The sequence below is a fragment of the Ursus americanus genome, chromosome X, assembly GCF_024610735.1.
Source record: "Ursus americanus isolate L20-20 chromosome X, mUrsAme1.1.p, whole genome shotgun sequence".
Lineage (NCBI taxonomy): Eukaryota > Metazoa > Chordata > Mammalia > Carnivora > Ursidae > Ursus > Ursus americanus.
The window spans coordinates 65,037,956-65,055,713 of NC_142164.1; the positions used below are offsets into that span (position 1 = coordinate 65,037,956).

At 39.4% G+C, this 17,758-nt stretch overlaps 1 protein-coding gene across 7 annotated transcripts in view; it reads right to left on the minus strand.

Moving 5' to 3' along the window:
- The window catches only part of TAF1 (TATA-box binding protein associated factor 1), a 71,287-nt gene that overhangs the window by 19,747 nt on the left and 33,782 nt on the right, over positions 1 to 17,758 (minus strand). For all 7 annotated transcript variants that reach the window (XM_087859521.1, XM_087859524.1, XM_087859522.1 and 4 more), the window contains 4 exons: positions 16,965 to 17,032; positions 15,061 to 15,183; positions 14,227 to 14,319; positions 14,059 to 14,143 (listed from right to left, as the gene is read on the minus strand). In XM_087859521.1, coding sequence (XP_087715647.1) covers positions 14,059 to 14,143; positions 14,227 to 14,319; positions 15,061 to 15,183; positions 16,965 to 17,032 — 369 coding nt within the window. The remainder of the gene's footprint in view (positions 1 to 14,058; positions 14,144 to 14,226; positions 14,320 to 15,060; positions 15,184 to 16,964; positions 17,033 to 17,758) is intronic.

The window sequence follows — 17,758 nt, forward strand, 5'->3', positions numbered from 1 at the left end:
TACTAGGTATTTACCCCAAAGATACAAATGTAGTGATTCAAAGGGGAACCCGCACCTCAATGTTTATAGCAGCAATGTCTACAATAATAGCCAAACTATGAAAAGAGCCCAGATGTCCACTGACAGATGAATGGACAAAGAAGATGTTGTATGTGTATATACACACACACACACACACACACACACACACACACACAAATGGAATACTACTCATTCATCAAAAGCAAATGAAATCTTGCCACTTGCAATGACCTGGACGGAACTAGAGAGCATTATGCTAAGCAAAATAATCAGAGAAAGACAATTATCATATGATCTCACTCATATGTGGAATTTAAGAAACAAAACAGAGGAGCACAGAGGAAGGGAGGGAAAGATAAAACAAGACGAAATCAGAGAGGGAGACAAACCAAAAGAGAGTCTTAACCACAGGAAACAAACTGAGGGTTGCTGGTGCGGAGGGGGTGGGGGGATGGGGTAACTGGGTGATGGGCATTAAGGAGGGCACATGACGTAATGAGCACTGGGTGTGTGTAAGATTGATAAATCACTGAACTCTACCCCTGAAACCAGTAATACACTATGTGTTAACTGAATGTAAATAAAATTAAACAAAAACAAAAAACAAACATGCTCAAATGTCAAAACTATAAAGATGAGTAACAGTTAAGTGGTTGCCAAGGGACAAGACAGTGGTAGATGCACGTGGGGGGATGTGGATACAGAGAGGTAGCATCAGCGAGTTCTTCTGTGGTGACAGAACAGTTCTAAATCTTGACTGCAGTGGTGGCTACATGATGGCATAAGCTGTATGAAGTTGTACATACACACACAAATGAACATAGATTTTCTAAAAAAAAGTACAAACCAAATAAGGTCTGTAATCTAGTTAATGGTAATGTACCAAACCAATTATCCTGGCTTTAATACTGAACTATAGGTATGTAAGATGTCACCCCTGGAGAAAGCCGGGTGAAGGGTACACAGGACTCTCCCTATTTTTGTATTTCAAAAACAATCATGATATACTCACGAGCAAAGAGCAACTTACAGAGTAATTACCTATAAAAATGGCAATTCTTGCAAAAACAAAATTTAAAAAACCCCATCATTGTTAAACGTTTTATTCAAGTACAGAAAAAAAGCATAGAAAGGATACGTATTACCTCTGGGGAATGAAACTATGAGAGATTGGGGTAGCAGAATAGGCAGAAACTTTAATGTTTAATTTTACATATTTTCACACTGTTTGACCTTTCTAATAAGAAAGAGGTCTGACAGGAATGTGAATGACAGGCTAGTAAGTCTAGAGGATGGAACATTAGCCAGGTGACTATTTACTGTAATAATCCAGGCAAAATATAATGAGGGCTTTAGTGATATACTGGAAGTCGGAGATTTATTCAAGGGAAAGAAGTAAAAACAACTCTGAGGTTTCTAGGCAGAGCTACTGGGTAACACCAGTGCCCCCATTAAACCCAGACTGGAAACCGTTAAAGGACTGAGTTGAGTAAAGGATGGAGGGGGGAAGTTGGAATAGAGAAGAACATTCAGTGTGAGAGGTATGTTTGAAGTTCCACGGGGACATCCAAGAGGAAAGACTCAGCAGGTGGATGGGGATTTAGATCTTTGCTCAGAATAAAACTGAGAGTTACCAAGAAAGAGGTGGCTGCTGAAGTTAGAGGAATAGGCAAAAGAACATTCAGCAAAGGAGACTGAAAAGGAATGATCTACCAGGTAGGAGGAATGTAAGTGCTAAAAATTACAAAGCCAATCATAATACAGTTTCAAGGAAGGAATGGTCAGTGAAGTCAAATACTGGGGGTAAGGCCAAGATAATGACTGAAAAGTGCCAACCGTATCTGGCAATTATGTGATCCTATTCACTTGGTGTGTTGGACAAGGCAGAAGCCAAATTAAGGCTAAATGAGGCATGAATGGAAGGTAAAGAACAAGAGAGAGATGTATTTATTAAAAAAAAAATTCAGATCATGCTACAATATGAATGAACCTTGAAAACATTCTGCTAAATGAAGTAAGCCTGACACAAAAGGACAAATATTCCATATACTCTGATTCCACTTACATGAGGCACCTAGAAGAGGCAAATTTACAGACAGAGGAGAATAGAAGTTGCCAAGGGCTGGGGGAAATGGGAGAATAGGATTTTTGTTTAATGGATACAGAGTTTGTTATGGGGTGATAAAAAAGTTCTGGAAATGGATGGCGGTGATGGTTGCACAACATTTTTAATGTACTTAATGCCACTGAACTATACACTTAAAAATGGTTAAAAAGGTGAATTTTTATGTTGTGTACATTTTACCAGAATTTTAAAAAAAGTCTTGCTGTGAAGAAGAGGAAGAGCAAGAATGGCAGCAAGAGACTGAAGCTGGATTGAGAGAGATTTTATTCTCTTCAATGATGCGAGAGACTGAAACTTCACACAAGAATATGTGTATCTTGGCCCCAATCTAAAGAAGGTCACTGAGAGACTAAAAAAAAGAACCTTATATACTCCTGGCCAATCTTACAGAGTAGTCTCATAAGACAGACTTAGACACTAATATGTGGAAATAGTGTAAGCATTATATTTACCTATGAACAATACTGAATCACCTACTCATTTGCAAACTGACTGAGAACTTGAGATTTAATAGCCAGTCAGGGAAAAAAGAACACATGTATAATAGCAGCAAAACTTTTAAACTGCCTAGGAATAAACTTAAACAACAAAAAGACAGATGCTCAAAAGCAACAAAAACTATAAGATCTATGTGTAGGAACAAACTAAAGATACCTAGAAATTATCCAAAGAAAACTAGTAGCCTTTCTTTATTGAGGACGTAAAAGAAAATGTGAATAAATGAAAAAAAAAATGTAAGTTCCTAGATAGAGAAATGTAATATTATAAAGATAAACACTCTCCACATTAAATCCATACATTAAATAAGATTTCAATACTACTTATTTGGGGACAAGTTAGAATCTAACAAAAATGATCCAGAGTTTATTTAATAATTGAGCAAAGAAAGCCAAGGAATTTAAAATTATAAAGTCTGAGTGATGATCACAGTGATACTATCTGGTGATAATACTGCAGATTAGACAAATAAATAAAAGCGAATAGAAAACCCCCAAATAGGTTCAGGAATATATAAGAATTTAGTACATGATAAAGGTATCACTTCATTTAGCAGGAAAGGACAGACTATTCCGTAAATAGAACTTGGGACACTTTGGCTAATCATCTGGAAGAGAAAATAAGTTAGATTTTTACCTTATACCATAGAATCTATTTTTAAAAATCAATAAACATTTGAGTATCTAAAATATGATAGGTACTGGAAGAGAACATAGTTGGATATCTTAGGGGTAGGGGAGAGCTTTTAAACAATTATACCAAAGACAGAAATCATAAAGGAAAAGACTGATAAACGTAACTACATAAAAATGAAGTTCTCATTTTCTCTGGGTACATACCCAATAGTGGAATTACTGGATCATATGGTATTTATATTTGTTGAGGAAGCTCCATACTGTTTCCACAATGCCTATAACCAATTTGCATTCCCACCAAGAATGCACAAAGGCTCCTTCTCCTCCACATCCTCACCAACACTTACTGTTTCTTATGTTTTTGATTTTAGGTATTCCGACAGGTGTAAGGCGATGTTTCATTGGGGTTTTGATCTGCATTTCCCTGATGATTAGTAATGTCTTTTCATGTGTCTATGGACCCAAAGAAAATGAAAACATGAATTTGAAAAAATATATGCAGCCCTATGTTTATTGCAGCATTATTTAGAACAGCCAAGATATGGAAGCAGCCCAAGTGTCCATCCATAGATGAATGGATAAAAAAGATGTGTGATACATACACACATACCACACACACACGGAATATTACTCAGCCATAAAAAAGAACGAAATCTTGCCATTTGCAACGGCATGGATGGAGCTAGAGAGTATAAGGCTAAGTGAAACAAGCCAGTCAGAGAAAGACAAACACCATATGATTTCACTCATATGTGGAATTTAAGAAACAAAAGAACAAAGAAAAAGACAAACAAAAAACCAGACTCTTAAATAGAGCAAACCGCTGCTTGCCAGAGGAGAGGTGGGTTTGGGGATGGGTGAAACAGGTGATGGGGATTAAAGAGTGCACTTATCTTGATGAGAGCACTGAGAAATGTATAGAACTGTTTGAATCCTACTATATACCTGAAACTAATATAACACTACACGTTAACTATACTTCACTTTAAAAAAGTAAGTTTCTATGTCAGAAAACACCACAAATAAAATTAAAAGACCTTCTAGATGGAATAACTGCCACTGGCCTGCTATGAAACAGCTGTTTTCAAACACTGACCAACAAAAAGTGTGGGCCTATGATCCCTGAGAGAAGGGAAATAAAGGAGGAGGGCTGTACAATTGGCCTTAGCTTTCTACTGAAGCCAAGCAAGGCACAGCAGTCTCACAAAGCCCCAGAGACAAATACCAGCATCGGAGGCTAAGATAGCTGGAAACTGCAGGGGAGAACTGGAGAGGAGGGAGCTCCACAGAAAAATAACTGAAGCTCCGCAGAGAGGCTCCCTTGAGTCTTTGGCTGAATACTAACCTGCACCTGTTGAGAATGAGATTCCACAAGGGTCCTATAAGCAGAACTACCAGAGCTCACACACGGTTGGGAGTTACTTAAAAGAAAGTGGGGAGGGAAAAAAAAAACCCTCCCAGGAGTTTTTTGTTTTTTGCTTTTTGTAAAGTTACTTTATATCTGATTGAGATTGTAGGGTCCCCACTGAGCATTCTGTAAGTTCAGGCTCTCAGGTTTAACGACACATGATCTACCTATCCTAGGCCTACCATGAAGATGGCTTCTCATCAGAGTTGATTTTTGGTTCGAAGAGCACTAGAGGAGGAACTTGCTAGGAAATTCTTTGGGAAAAGAAATATGAATAACTTGGCATCACCTACTGGTAGAGACGATGCAGTTCACTTCAAATATGACCAAACATTAAGTACTAACTTACCTCTACCAACAACTTATGGCCTTACGGTTTTGTAAAGACTGACAAGAAGTTTGGGTTGTGTTTTTCAGAAGGGATTTCTTGATCTATACGCCGCTCTCTTTTCACAGACATGAAATGTTATGTGCCTTCTGAGACTACTGCAAATAGCTCCAATCCCAAGTTTGGGGTTTCCCTGATTATTAATGCTCTTTTCAAATGCTACTTGAACATGAAGAGAGGCTCTGAGACTGATTCTGATTCAGTACCTATGTGGTAGCTGGAAGGCATAAGGGCTTGGACTCTGGTACAAGTGTGCAGCCCATCACTGCCACTTAAGTACAAGAGTCCTGTGACACGTCCTGCACCCTTCCAGGCGCACTTGTATATGCAGCGCTACTTACCTTCCACTTGCTGCCTAAGGAGCCCTCGGCGCTAGCATTCTGGTTACATACTGTATGCACACATACACATGGTAATAAATACAGGATAAGTTGACAGAGTTTTAGAAAATGCTACAGAAATATGCTTATATGTAGTATGATACTACGTGTGAAGGATCAGAATGGCAAGAGTCAATGTTAACTAGATATACTGTTCTACTAACTTTGGTAGGGAATAGACCCTATGTGGACCCTATTACTATTAATTAAAAACAGAAGCATGTTCAAATCTGACCAGATCAACAAAATTTTAAACGAAAGTATTATTTTGTTTATGGTACCTGAGAGTAGGAAACATCTGGTATGTGGCCTTCAACTCCATGACTGACGTCCTTTTAGGACAAAAGACGTCACATTTTGTATCACAGGACACTATGAACCCTTATAGCCCTAGTCCGAAGTTTCTTATACTTGCATCAACTTGTTTAGAAGGGGAAAAAGTCAGCCTTCAAGGCTGTCCACTGCGGCTACCAAATCATTATCTACTCCCCCTTGGGAAAAAAAATCCCCCCTACTTTGAGACTTGTTCCCTACTGTGCCAGAGGCTGAAAACCAACAGTCTTGGAGCTAGACTTGACCTACCGAGAGCTTTTCGACTTGCCCAGAGAACTTTTTTTTTAATTTCAAGTTATTAGTAAATATGTAAAACTTGGGAAATGCCACACACAAAAATCCACATTTTCGCTTCTCTTGAAAAATTAAGACTACCAAGCAACACTATACTAATTTCCTTAGGACAACAATCAAATGAAATAGATGACTCTTTAGATGGAGTATGTACTCTTCTAACTTACTACAATCCACACCTGGCCCACCTCATTTACATTACTTGCCTGGCCCCGGCAAAGCCACCTGAGTTTGAGATCGCTGCTCTTCATCTCTACTCACCATCACGAACCTACTCACATTCACCAAGGACCTACACACCTGGCGGAGTCTCCCTCTTGGCTCCAAATCCCTCCCCATCATGGTGGGTTACTCTAATGTTCACCTGTACTACCCATCCAAACTCCTTGCTAATTTCATGCCCGTGGTTTGCAGCTCCACTCTAGCCAAACATATCCAAGGCTGTAACCAGAATGTTGTCTTTAACTGAAAACAGATTCACTTCCGAAAGTTTCAATTCCAGTATCCTACTTTTTAATCACAGCGTTGTATCTGTCCAGTTTTTTTTCATTCCCTCTGACCTCAAGGAAACTTATAAGCCTATAAGCCCATTAGCTCCTATTTCCCAATCTATCAAGCCTCTCTTAGCTTTAGTTTCATCCCTCACCAGCCCCCATGCTTTAAAAAGACAATTATCATATGATTTCTCTCATCTATGGAACATAAGAACTAGGAAGATCGGTAGGGGAAGAAAGGGATAAAGAAAGGGGGGGTAATCAGAAGGGGGAATGAAGCATGAGAGACTATGGACTATAAGAAACAAACTGAGGGCCTCAGAGGAGAGGGGGGTGGGGGAATGGGATAGACCAGTGATGGGTAGTAAGGAGGGCACGTATTGCATGGTGCACTGGGTGTTACACGCAACTAATGAATCATTGAACTTTACATCGGAAACCGGGGATGTACTGTATGGTGACTAACATAATAAAAAAACATTAAAAAAAAAAGTAAGGTAATATATATATAGTGTAGTACACCTCCCTTCATCAGCAACTGTATTTGAAGATGGAGGTTGGGGGATGATATAAAATAAATTTGGGGGCGCCTGGGTGGCTCAGTCGATTAAGCATCCAACTCTTGATTTTGGCTCAGGTCATGATCTCAGGGTCCTGGGATCGAGCCCCACGTCAGCCTCCCTGCTCAGTGCGGAGTCTGCTTGTGCCTCTCCCTCTACCTCTCCCCCAGCTCGTGTTCTCTCTCTCAAATAAATAACATCTTTTTAAAAAATGAGAATAAAATAATTTGGTAGGGGCGCCTGGGTGGCTCAGTCGTTAAGCGTCTTCCGTCGGCTCAGGGCATGATCCCAGGGTCCTGGGATCAAGCCCTACATCGGGCTCCTCCACTGAGAGCCTGCTTCTTCCTCTCCCACTCCCCCTGCTTGTGTTCCCTCTCTCGCTGTCTCTCTCTCCATCAAATAAATAAATAAAATCTTAAAATAATTTGGTAAGAAATGTGAAGTATGTGAAAGTACAGATAAATCAAATGCAAACTCTGATTAATTTTTAAAGATAAAACACAAATTGCCAGGGACGCCTCGGTGGCTCAGTAGGTTAAGCATCTGCCTTCGGCCCAGGTCATGATCCCAGGGTTCTGGGATCGAGGGTCACGTCAGGCTCCTTGCTTAGCGGGGAACCTGCTTCTACCTCTGCCTGCCACTCCCCCTGCTTATGCACGCGCTCTATGACAAATACATAAATAAAATCTTAAAAAAAAAACACGAATTACCAAGAAATTTCAAGCTTTTGTAGAGCTGCTTTGGGATATCCCCCAAACCAGAGACTATGCAGTCACAATCCTCTGCTATAAAGGGTCCTTTGGTGACAAAATTTGAGAAGTTCAAACTTCAACCTTTTTTTTCCTTGCTGACACCTTCAATTCTCAATCTTTCCAACATATTCAGAAAACAAGATCCCAATCCTGAATCAATTCTATCATCTGCCTTCTTAGTTCCCTGACAATTACACAACTGTGCCAATTGATGCTACTATAAAAATGAACGGACTCCAACATCAGCTGGACCCTCAAAGGCTGCTCAACAGTTCTGAAATGTCCCTGGTCAGCTACTTTCCAAATTTCCTATGACAGATAATTCAAACCCTTATCAACATTTCTCTTTAAATTCCTTCTCCCACCACCTCACCCACTGTCAGAAGAAGACCCTATTTCCTACTTTGGAGAAAAAGTAAGAGGCTACCAGGCAGAAACTTTCTCAGTGTCTATCTTCCCACCTTCCATAATGTCCTTTTCCTTCACCTATGTGAAGGTCCCTTGTCCAAATGCCCTCATCCCTTTCCATATATATATATATATATATATTTTAAGATATTTATTTGACACAGAGAGAGCGAGCGAGCCAGCAAGAGAGGGAACACAAGCAGGGGGAGTGGGAGAGGAAGAAGCAGGTTCCCAGCAGAGCAGGGAGCCCAATGCGGGGCTCGATCCCAGCCCTGGGATCACATCCTGAGCCGAAGGCAGATGCTTAACAACTGAGCCACCCAGACGCCCCTCCCTTTCCATATATTGATTACAGTTTTCCTCCTTCCCTTCACAGGCAAATTTCAGTTTCTACTTCCTCACTTCCTGTTCATTCATATCCTCTGCAGTCTGGCTTTTGAAGATTTTATTTATTTATTTGAGAGAGCGAGCAAGCGAGCGAGAAGAGTGAGCGAGCAGAGGGAGAGGGAAAAGCGGACTGGGCACTGAGTGCAGAGCCTGAGGCGGGGCTCAATCCCATGACCCTGAGATCATGACCTGAGCTGAAATCCAAAGTCAGACACTTAACCGACTGAGCAACCTAGGGGTCCCTGTAATCTGGCTTTTGATTCTAACCACCTCACTGAAACAACTCTTCTAACAACTATTCTCTCTGGTTTTCTATGTAGCACTTGACCTGTTGGCCATCTTCCTCTTCTCTTGGTTTGCAGGTCTTACTCTCTTTGGTTTTTCCTTCTTTCATTCCAGTCACTCCTTAGTATTCTCACCTGATCCCTTAAATGTTGGAATTTGTCAAGTCTATTCTCCTCTCACATTCTCTCTCAACTAAACAGTGGGTCTTAACTTTTTGGGGTTACATACAACTTTAGTAATCTGATAAAACTATGGTCTTTCTACCTAGAAAAACATACAACCATATTTTACATACAGCATCAGGGGTTCAAGGAATATACTCCTAGTCCCTACTTGAGCTCATCTTCTACTACTGTTATCTGCTGATGATCTGAAAAATATCCATGTTTACAGTAATGACTTCCCTTCTGAGCTTAGGACATGTATATAGCCAACTATCTACTGAGTCTTCACTTGGATGCTCCACCTCAATACAACACAGCCCAAACGGAACGTGACCACTTTCTCTCCAAAACCACTCCTCTATTTCCCATATTAGTCCATGGTACCACCAGTTACCCAAGTCAGAATTCTGGATGTCATCTGATTTATTCATCCTTCCAAAAGGGAATTTTTTTTAAATTATAAAGTATTGTGTACTCAATTAAAAAAAAAATCAAACACCTAAGCACAAACAAGTACAAAGTGAAAATTATCCTCCATGTCTCCCTTTAGTAATTCTATTCTATGGCAACAAATGAGCTAAACAGTGACTGATTCCTTTAGATGGGTATGTGCTCTCCAGTTCATCAGTCCCTATTGTGCCTATTTCACGCCTACCACCCTGGCCTTTATAAGATCTGAATTTGCAACCCCTTCTATATATACTGTTGAGTAATCTATTTTTCAACAATACATCTTGAATACATTTTCATATCAGCATATATAAATATACTTCATTTGTTAGCTAATCTACCATTCTGATAGCTAATTAGTGCTCCATCATATAGAAGTACCATCATTTATTTAACTGATTTCCTACTGTTGGATATCAAAGTGCTCCCATGTTTTTGCAATTACAGTCAACTCTTAAACACAGGGGTTAGGGGAATCAACACCCTGTGCAATCAACAATCCACTTATAACTTCTGATTCCCCAAGGACTTAACTACCGATAAAGATCCTATTGTTGACCAGAAGCCTTACTGATAACATTAATAGTCAATTAACACATATTTTGTATATTATACGTATATATACTGTACTCTTACAATAAAATAAGCTAGAGAAAAGAAGATGCTATTAAGAAAGTCATAAGGAAGAGAAAATACATTTACAGTGCTCTACTATAAAAAATCTGCGTATAAATGGACCTGCACAGTTCAAACCCATGTTGTTCAAGGGTCAACTCTATGTTGCAATTATAAACATATGTATATTTGTACACAAGCCTTTATATGCTTGTGTGTGGAGTATTCCCCAGAGATGAAACTGATCAAAAGTAATGATCATTTACAGTCCTTTAAAAAGTATATACCCATTTATGTTTTCACCCAAGAGCATGAGTGCTTTTTGCATCATCCTGAATTCTCCCCACCCTTGACCCAACACCCCCAACTTCCAACCATTTATGAAGATATCAATTCTACCTCCACAATAGCTCTACAATCTGTCCCCATCTTTCCATTCTTACTGCTACTTAACCTTGGCTCAAACCCTTAGCATTTTTTTAAAAAGATTTTATTTATTCATTTGAGAGAGAGAGAGAGAATGAGTGCGAGCAGAGAGGAGGGGCAGAGGTAGAGGGAGATGCAGACTCCCCACTGAGCAGGGAGTCCGACGCAGGGCTCAATCCCAGGACCCCGAGACTCGTGACCTGAGCCAAAGGCAGACGCTTAACCGTCTGAGCCACCCAGGCGCCCCAAGCCCTCAGTATTTTTAACCTGGACTATTGTCCACAGTTTCTCTATTGGTCTCTATATCTAATTCCCCTCCTATCCATTCTTCAGATAGCTTCCAGAATGACCTTATTGATCCTCTTTCCTTTTAAAGGCTTAGTGTGACATAGTAGGCCTTTTGTGATCTACCCCGTCTACCTCGAAACTCATCTTTTACCACCAAAAGTATCTCCTACTCTTCACCCTAGTCAAATCAACTATTCGAACTTCCCTATCCAAGGCACTCTGCCTGGAACTTCTTCCCCACTGTTCTCTACTTTACTATTCGGCTTGGCACAGAAGGTACTGAATATAAAATTAGCTACTATAATCATCATCCTTCAAAATTCAAAAACCTCTAGGAAGAGCTTCCTGCCTTTCATACTGTAGGAAACTTAGAAAACATATAAAAGATGAAAACAAAGAAAATCCTAACCCTACATCTCAGAAATAGTGTTTCTTTCCAGATTTTTCTAAGCATACGCAACTTTTAAAAAAAGTGTTAACTTACATGAAGTTTTGTGTTCTGCTTTTCCCACTTAACACTGTGAATACTTTTGTCATTTAATTTTTTTAAAAAAAAAGAGCACTCAATCTTTATATAATAATCCATCATACAGATGGCACAATAATTAATCATTCCCTTTACATTAACCATTCAGGTTATTTCTCGTTAATTATAAATAACACTATCATGAATATCTTTGTCTACATCCCTGATTAGGGCAGATTCTTCTACCATGTTGTATATACCATGCATGTATATTAAACACTTACGTGCATTATTTTACTTAATCCTCGCAACAGCCCTCTGAGGGAGGTACTATTATTATTCCCATTTTACAGACAGGAAAGCAAAGGCTAAGTTACTTGCCCAAAGTCACACTGCTATTAAGTGGTGGGGCCAATATTCAAATTCAAGCCTACCTGATTACAAAGTCTGTTCACTTAACTATTTTGAAGTCTCTCAATGCTGCCAAAGAGCTTTCCGGAAATGTCTTACAAGTTTATACTGCCAACAGCAGTATGTGAGAGCACCTGCTTCACAAGTATTGAATACTTCCATTAAAAAAAAAAAACGGAGTTCATCTAATAGGTGCGGAAAAAAGGTACCTCTTTGTTTCAATTTGCATTTCTTTGATTACTGGGTGTGAACTGAGTATTCATGTTCATTAGCGATTTAATTTTGGTCTTCTATGATTTGCCTGTCTGCCCTTTGCTCATTTTTCATTTAGCATCTTCTGGATTTTTTCTTATTACCTTATATTAGCTCCTTTTAAATCTGCCTTATATCTTAAGCCAGCCATCACCAAGGCCAAGCAGGCTTTCTGTAACACTCGTGCTTTATCACTTGTTACAGTCATTTTTAGACATCTGTGAGCCTCTCAACACTTCTTTTACCAGAATTCTGGCTGATCAGCTTTAGTTATTTTCAGGAGTCAATAATGGAGAGATAACTGACCTGACAAAGGGCACTTCCACTCTCTGATTTCCAAAGAGCAATAAGAAGAACACGAGGGAGAAAGCAGATTCTTTTAAACCAACTCCGATGAAAGAAAAATGAAGGCTCATCTCCTACCACCTTCCTTTAATGATATATGTAAGCTCTAGTCAAGTATCGTTTTTCTGAACTTGCCCCTTCTTTCATTCCCCCGTGGTATTAAACATTCTCTTCTTGATGCCCATTTCCTCATCTGCCTTTCTGGCTGTCCCTTCCTTCACCTCCTCCCTCCAATTCTCTGTCCCATCTATCTAGCAAATGTACAGTCACACTAGTTGGGCTGTTGAATACTACTGCAGAAAGTCATATAATCATGCGGATTTTTTAGTTGAGACCTCACTATGCCAGGCAATTCTCTCAAATGCCCTTAGCTCCCTCTTCTGTTTTGCTTAAGGAATTATATGAGATCACCGAATCACTGCTTAATTCCTCAATGTCTTTCCACTTAGGATAAAATAAAATCTCTTAAATACGACACAGGGCACACACAAAGATCTCTAGGATTTGACTCCTAGAGACTTCTACAATATAACCAGTCATTCACCAACATGTACACATAACTGCAACCCCAACAACTTGTTTCTTAAGCCCATAAGCTTAAGTCTATTTAAATAAATAGCCTGTCTCTGTGTCCCTCTGGCACTCTGTGCATATATCTAGCATAATATTTAACTTCTAGTAAACTTTCTTTCTGTTTTCCCAAATAAACTACAACCAATCTGAGGGCAGGAATCATAGCTAAGTTGATTTTATATTTGTAGCATCTACCAGGGCCAGCATATATTAGGTGCTCAATGTTTACTTAACAAGTCAGTCATTCAAAACTGATCTTTATTAGCTTATTTATGAAGCCTTTCCTAACCCGTAAGAGAAGGTGCTCCTTTTTCTCCACTAGTGCACTTTGTATATCCTTCTAACACAGCCCTTGTCAAACAGCCTCTCTCCATAAACTGGATTGTGAATTATGTGGGCAGAGTGACCACATCTCTCCAACCAGTAGATTTGAGTAGTTAGCACAGAAGTTAAGTAACTAACTTGGCATATATTATCAGTTCACGTACTGACCAAAAACTCCATGCTCTGAGAAAGCTCATGGTCTATAGTCACGCATTTCCTTAAGCTCCATCTAAGGGCCTGGAGCACAGGTGAATTTTCACATCTCATGGAAAGCAGTGATGGCGCAAAGCCCAAAGTAATACCAATTTGATTTTTATTCTCTTCTCATTTTTCTGTGCTTTCTGAAGTTTAAAAAAATAAATGTACGTTGCTTTTCCATCATTAAAAGTTATTAGCAAACTTTACAAAACACACTAAAATATGTGCCTGCTTTAAAAAAAAAGGCAGGGGCGCCTGGGTAGCGCAGTCGTTAAGCGTCTGCCTTCGGCTCAGGGCATGATCCCAGTGTTCCGGGATCGAGCCCCACATCAGGCTCCTCCGCTGGGAGCCTGCTTCTTCCTCTCCCACTCCCCCTGCTTGTGTTCCCTCTCTCGCTGGCTGTCTCTGTCACATAAATAAAATAAAATCTTAAAAAAATATATTAAAAAAATAAAAAATAAATTAAAAAAAGGCAGAGTACTGTTCAAGGCTACTTCATGCAATTAAACTTTAATAATGCTAACTAACACTGGATGGATAGAATGATGGAAAGAAAAAAAAAAAGGAGAAATACCCACCATTATACTTAACACTGTTGGTCAGAATAAGGTTGACATCATCTAGAAAGCTCTCCCGACTCTGGTACTTGTGCTTGGAGATATTCTGTGATTAAAAGAACCAGGGGACTCAGATATATGTACAAATTATTGGCTTCCAAAAAGACATTTTTAGATCGAATCACTCACCTTACGTATAGTCTCTAAATCCATTGGGCTGACAATCACTTTGTAATAATCTGGAACAAACTTCTTATTAACTGGGTGATGAAATGGCCAAGACTAGAAAACAAAGCATGAGAAATTAAATGGAAACCGTTCTTTATACCAGAGATTCTCAATCTTCGTTGGGTCACAAATGTTCCTAAGGTTCCAACAAAAGTTATGAACCCCTTTTCCCAGAGACATAATCACACAAAATTTTGTATATAACTTGAAGGGTTCACGGATTCCTTTAAGGAAGAACCCCTGTTCTATACTCACAATTAAAACTTCTTATTCCCCAGTCCCATCCAGAAGTTTTATAGCATTAACACATATATAACATATGCCTACAACACAAAAGGAAATTCAGTTCAGCATTCCTAAGGGAGAACCATTACCAAAAAAATGATATATACAGTGAACATGGCAGCCCTGCCATAAAGTTGTAAAAGACAAAAAAAAAAAAAAAAAAAAAATCAAAAAGACGATAAACACTGGATAATTAATAAACTGCCAATTTGTCAAGAAGCACCTCTCAATCCAAAGCCTCCCATTAGCTGGCATCCTAATTTCTCTCCAGGGCTATTCAGGAACTTTCAACAACAGGAAGAAAGAATCTCTCTATATCCACAGGTTCCTGGCCTCTGATTTTAATGATCAAGCACTCACACAGCACAAGGGTCAGTTTTTTAAATCGTACCAGTTTGAATTTACAAACACTACCCTCCAAACTCCCCTACACACATACACACGCACATTCTACTATCCTTTCCCTTCCCCTACACTGTCTTCACAACATTTAGCACAGAGACTACTTACATCTGGAACTGCCATCATTTTCTGGGTGACAATGTTGTCCAGAATGAAAGAAAATGCTACTTGGTCATCATCATCCAGCAAGGGGTTGATAGCTTTCTCTAAACGAGCCAATTTATCTTCTTTCTGGCATGAAACAAAGCAAAGGAAAAACAGGTTTCCTTGAGGTGTAATCACTGCAGAAACTTATGGATAACTTACTGTTCAGTTGTCTATTGCCCTTGCCCAAAAAGGCCTAACTTTGAATTCTCAACTTCAGTTCTAGGCAGAAAGTCCAAATGAGAGAAATGATATCCTAGTTAAAGGATCGAAAAGGATGTACCAATCACTACTTTAGGTATTCTATTTCCTGTTCTTACAGATCACCAAAAACATACATCCCTGGGAATTGATAACTTAGCTCCCACAACAATTTTAGTTAGGTTTTAATGTTACACTGTTTTTGCTGTATACTATTGCTGAAAACACGGAACATATCGTTGATTAGTGACTTTTACCTAAGGGAATCTAACCCAATAAATTCGTTTCAGGGACGCCTGGGTGGCTCAGTCGGTTAAGCGTCTGCCTTCGGCTCAGGTCATGATCCCAGGGTCCTAGGACTGAGCCCCACGTCGGGCTCCCTGCTCAGCGGGGAGTCTGCTTCTCCCTCTCCCTCTGCCTGCCGCTCCCCCTGCTTGTGCTCTCTGTCAAATAAATAAATAACATCTTTAAAAAAAAATCATTTCAGACTGTACTAGGACTGTTCCAATTGCTCCACATCCTCCCCAACACTTAGTACTATCAGTTTTTTAAAATTATTTTTTAGTTTTTTCAGATTTTAGCCTTTCTGGTGGGCATGTAGTAATATCTAAACATGGTTTAAATTTCCATTTCCACAATGATCAATCAAGTTGAGGAATCTTTCCATGTTTATCAGCCATTTACTATCCTCTTTTATGAAATGTCCACTTTAATATTAACATCATAATCATACTTCCATTTTTTGTAAGCTTGTAAGGTGCCATTTTTTGGTAAGTGGAATATAGGGGTGCTTGGGTGGCTCAGTTGGTTAAGCATCTGACTCTTGGTTTTGGCTCAGGTCATGATCTCAGGGTCCTGAGATCGAGCCCAATGTCAGGCTCCATGCTCAGCACAGAATCTGCTTGCCCCTCTCCCTCTGCTCTCCCCCCACCCCCGCCAAAAAAAGGAATAAATAAAATCTTAAGAAAAAAAAGAAAATGGAATATAGAAAATCATAGAAAATCTTTTAGGGATGCCTAGGTGGCTCAGTCAGTTAAGTGTCTGACTCTTGATTTCAGCTCAAGTCGGGATCTCAGGGTTTTAAGATCCAGCCCTGTGTCAGGCTCCACGTGGAGCCTGCTTAAGATTCTCTCTCCCCCTCTCCCTCTGTCCCTCTCCCTACTCACTCTCTAAAGAAAATCTTTTAGAAATTAAAATTCCTCTCTGCCAAAACACAGTCTCTCAGCTCTAGCTGACTTCTTGGAAATTCACTTTCCTTGGGCTTTTCTAAAGTTATGTGGGTTCTAGATTTCAATCCTAGCTACAGTACTTAATAACCATGATGTCTGGGGCAAGTAATTTTCTTCTACAGATCTCAGTTTTTCCATCTACAAAAGAAGGAATTGGATTATATGATTTCTAAGGTCCCTTCCAATCTCTAACACACTAAAGATGTGCTACTCCTACATTTCTCTACTCTTCTGTTACACTCCCTCCTTCCTCAACCCTGCTACCAGCCCTCCCCAAATTCCATGCCTTTTTCTCATTTATTCATTTTTACTATTTATTTAAGTTACCTCTACACCCAACATGGGGCTCAAACTCATGACCCCGAGATCAAGAGTTGCATACTCTTCCCACTGAGCCATCCAGTCACCCCTGCCTTTCTCTCATTTTAAATATCTTACCTCTTTAAGTTTTTCATCACAGAGATCCAGCATGGATTGAGAGATCTGGGTCAATGAGTGCTTTGGACCTAAATTTGTAGAGGAACAATAAGAGATGAGACCATTAAACACAGGAGACGAGAGCTGCCAATACCTCTCTAGACTTTTAACACATTTACTTTAAACACCTAATACGGTGTCAGGCACCAGCCTAGCTGCTAGATTAGAGAGATATTCAGTCTTATCTCCATTTTTCAGTGCTAACACATGGCAGATACACAATATAGATAAAAAAACTAATTTTAACTCTCTTCCTTATTTATGTACATCCAACAATACTACTACTGATACTGCTGCCTTTAATACCTTGAAAGTAATAATAATGAACGGGGAATGACAATTTGTTTAAGGATGGCTGAGGATATAATCTTTCCATACTTAGCATATAAAATTTGTGATTGCAATTTTTGTTTATACAACTCATGGTTTGTGATGTTCTCCCAACATATGGCTAATCCAAAGCCTTTCTCATAAAAGACTTTCCATCTGATCTCGGACTATTTAGTTTCCTTAAAATCCATAATGGGAGCTTCAGGAAATCCTCGAACTACTTCCTACAGTTCCCATTTATGGCTGCCTTGATTTAAGCTCATTATAGGGACAGTTAAAAGATTTTCAACTAGCCAGTAATTCTATTTCCTTTCAGTATCCTTTGTTTTACTATCTTCCTCTATTCGTTTACGTAAGTGTTCCCCACACCCCAAACCTCAACTCTATTCTCAACTAATTAATTTACCATTCATTTGTTTATTCAT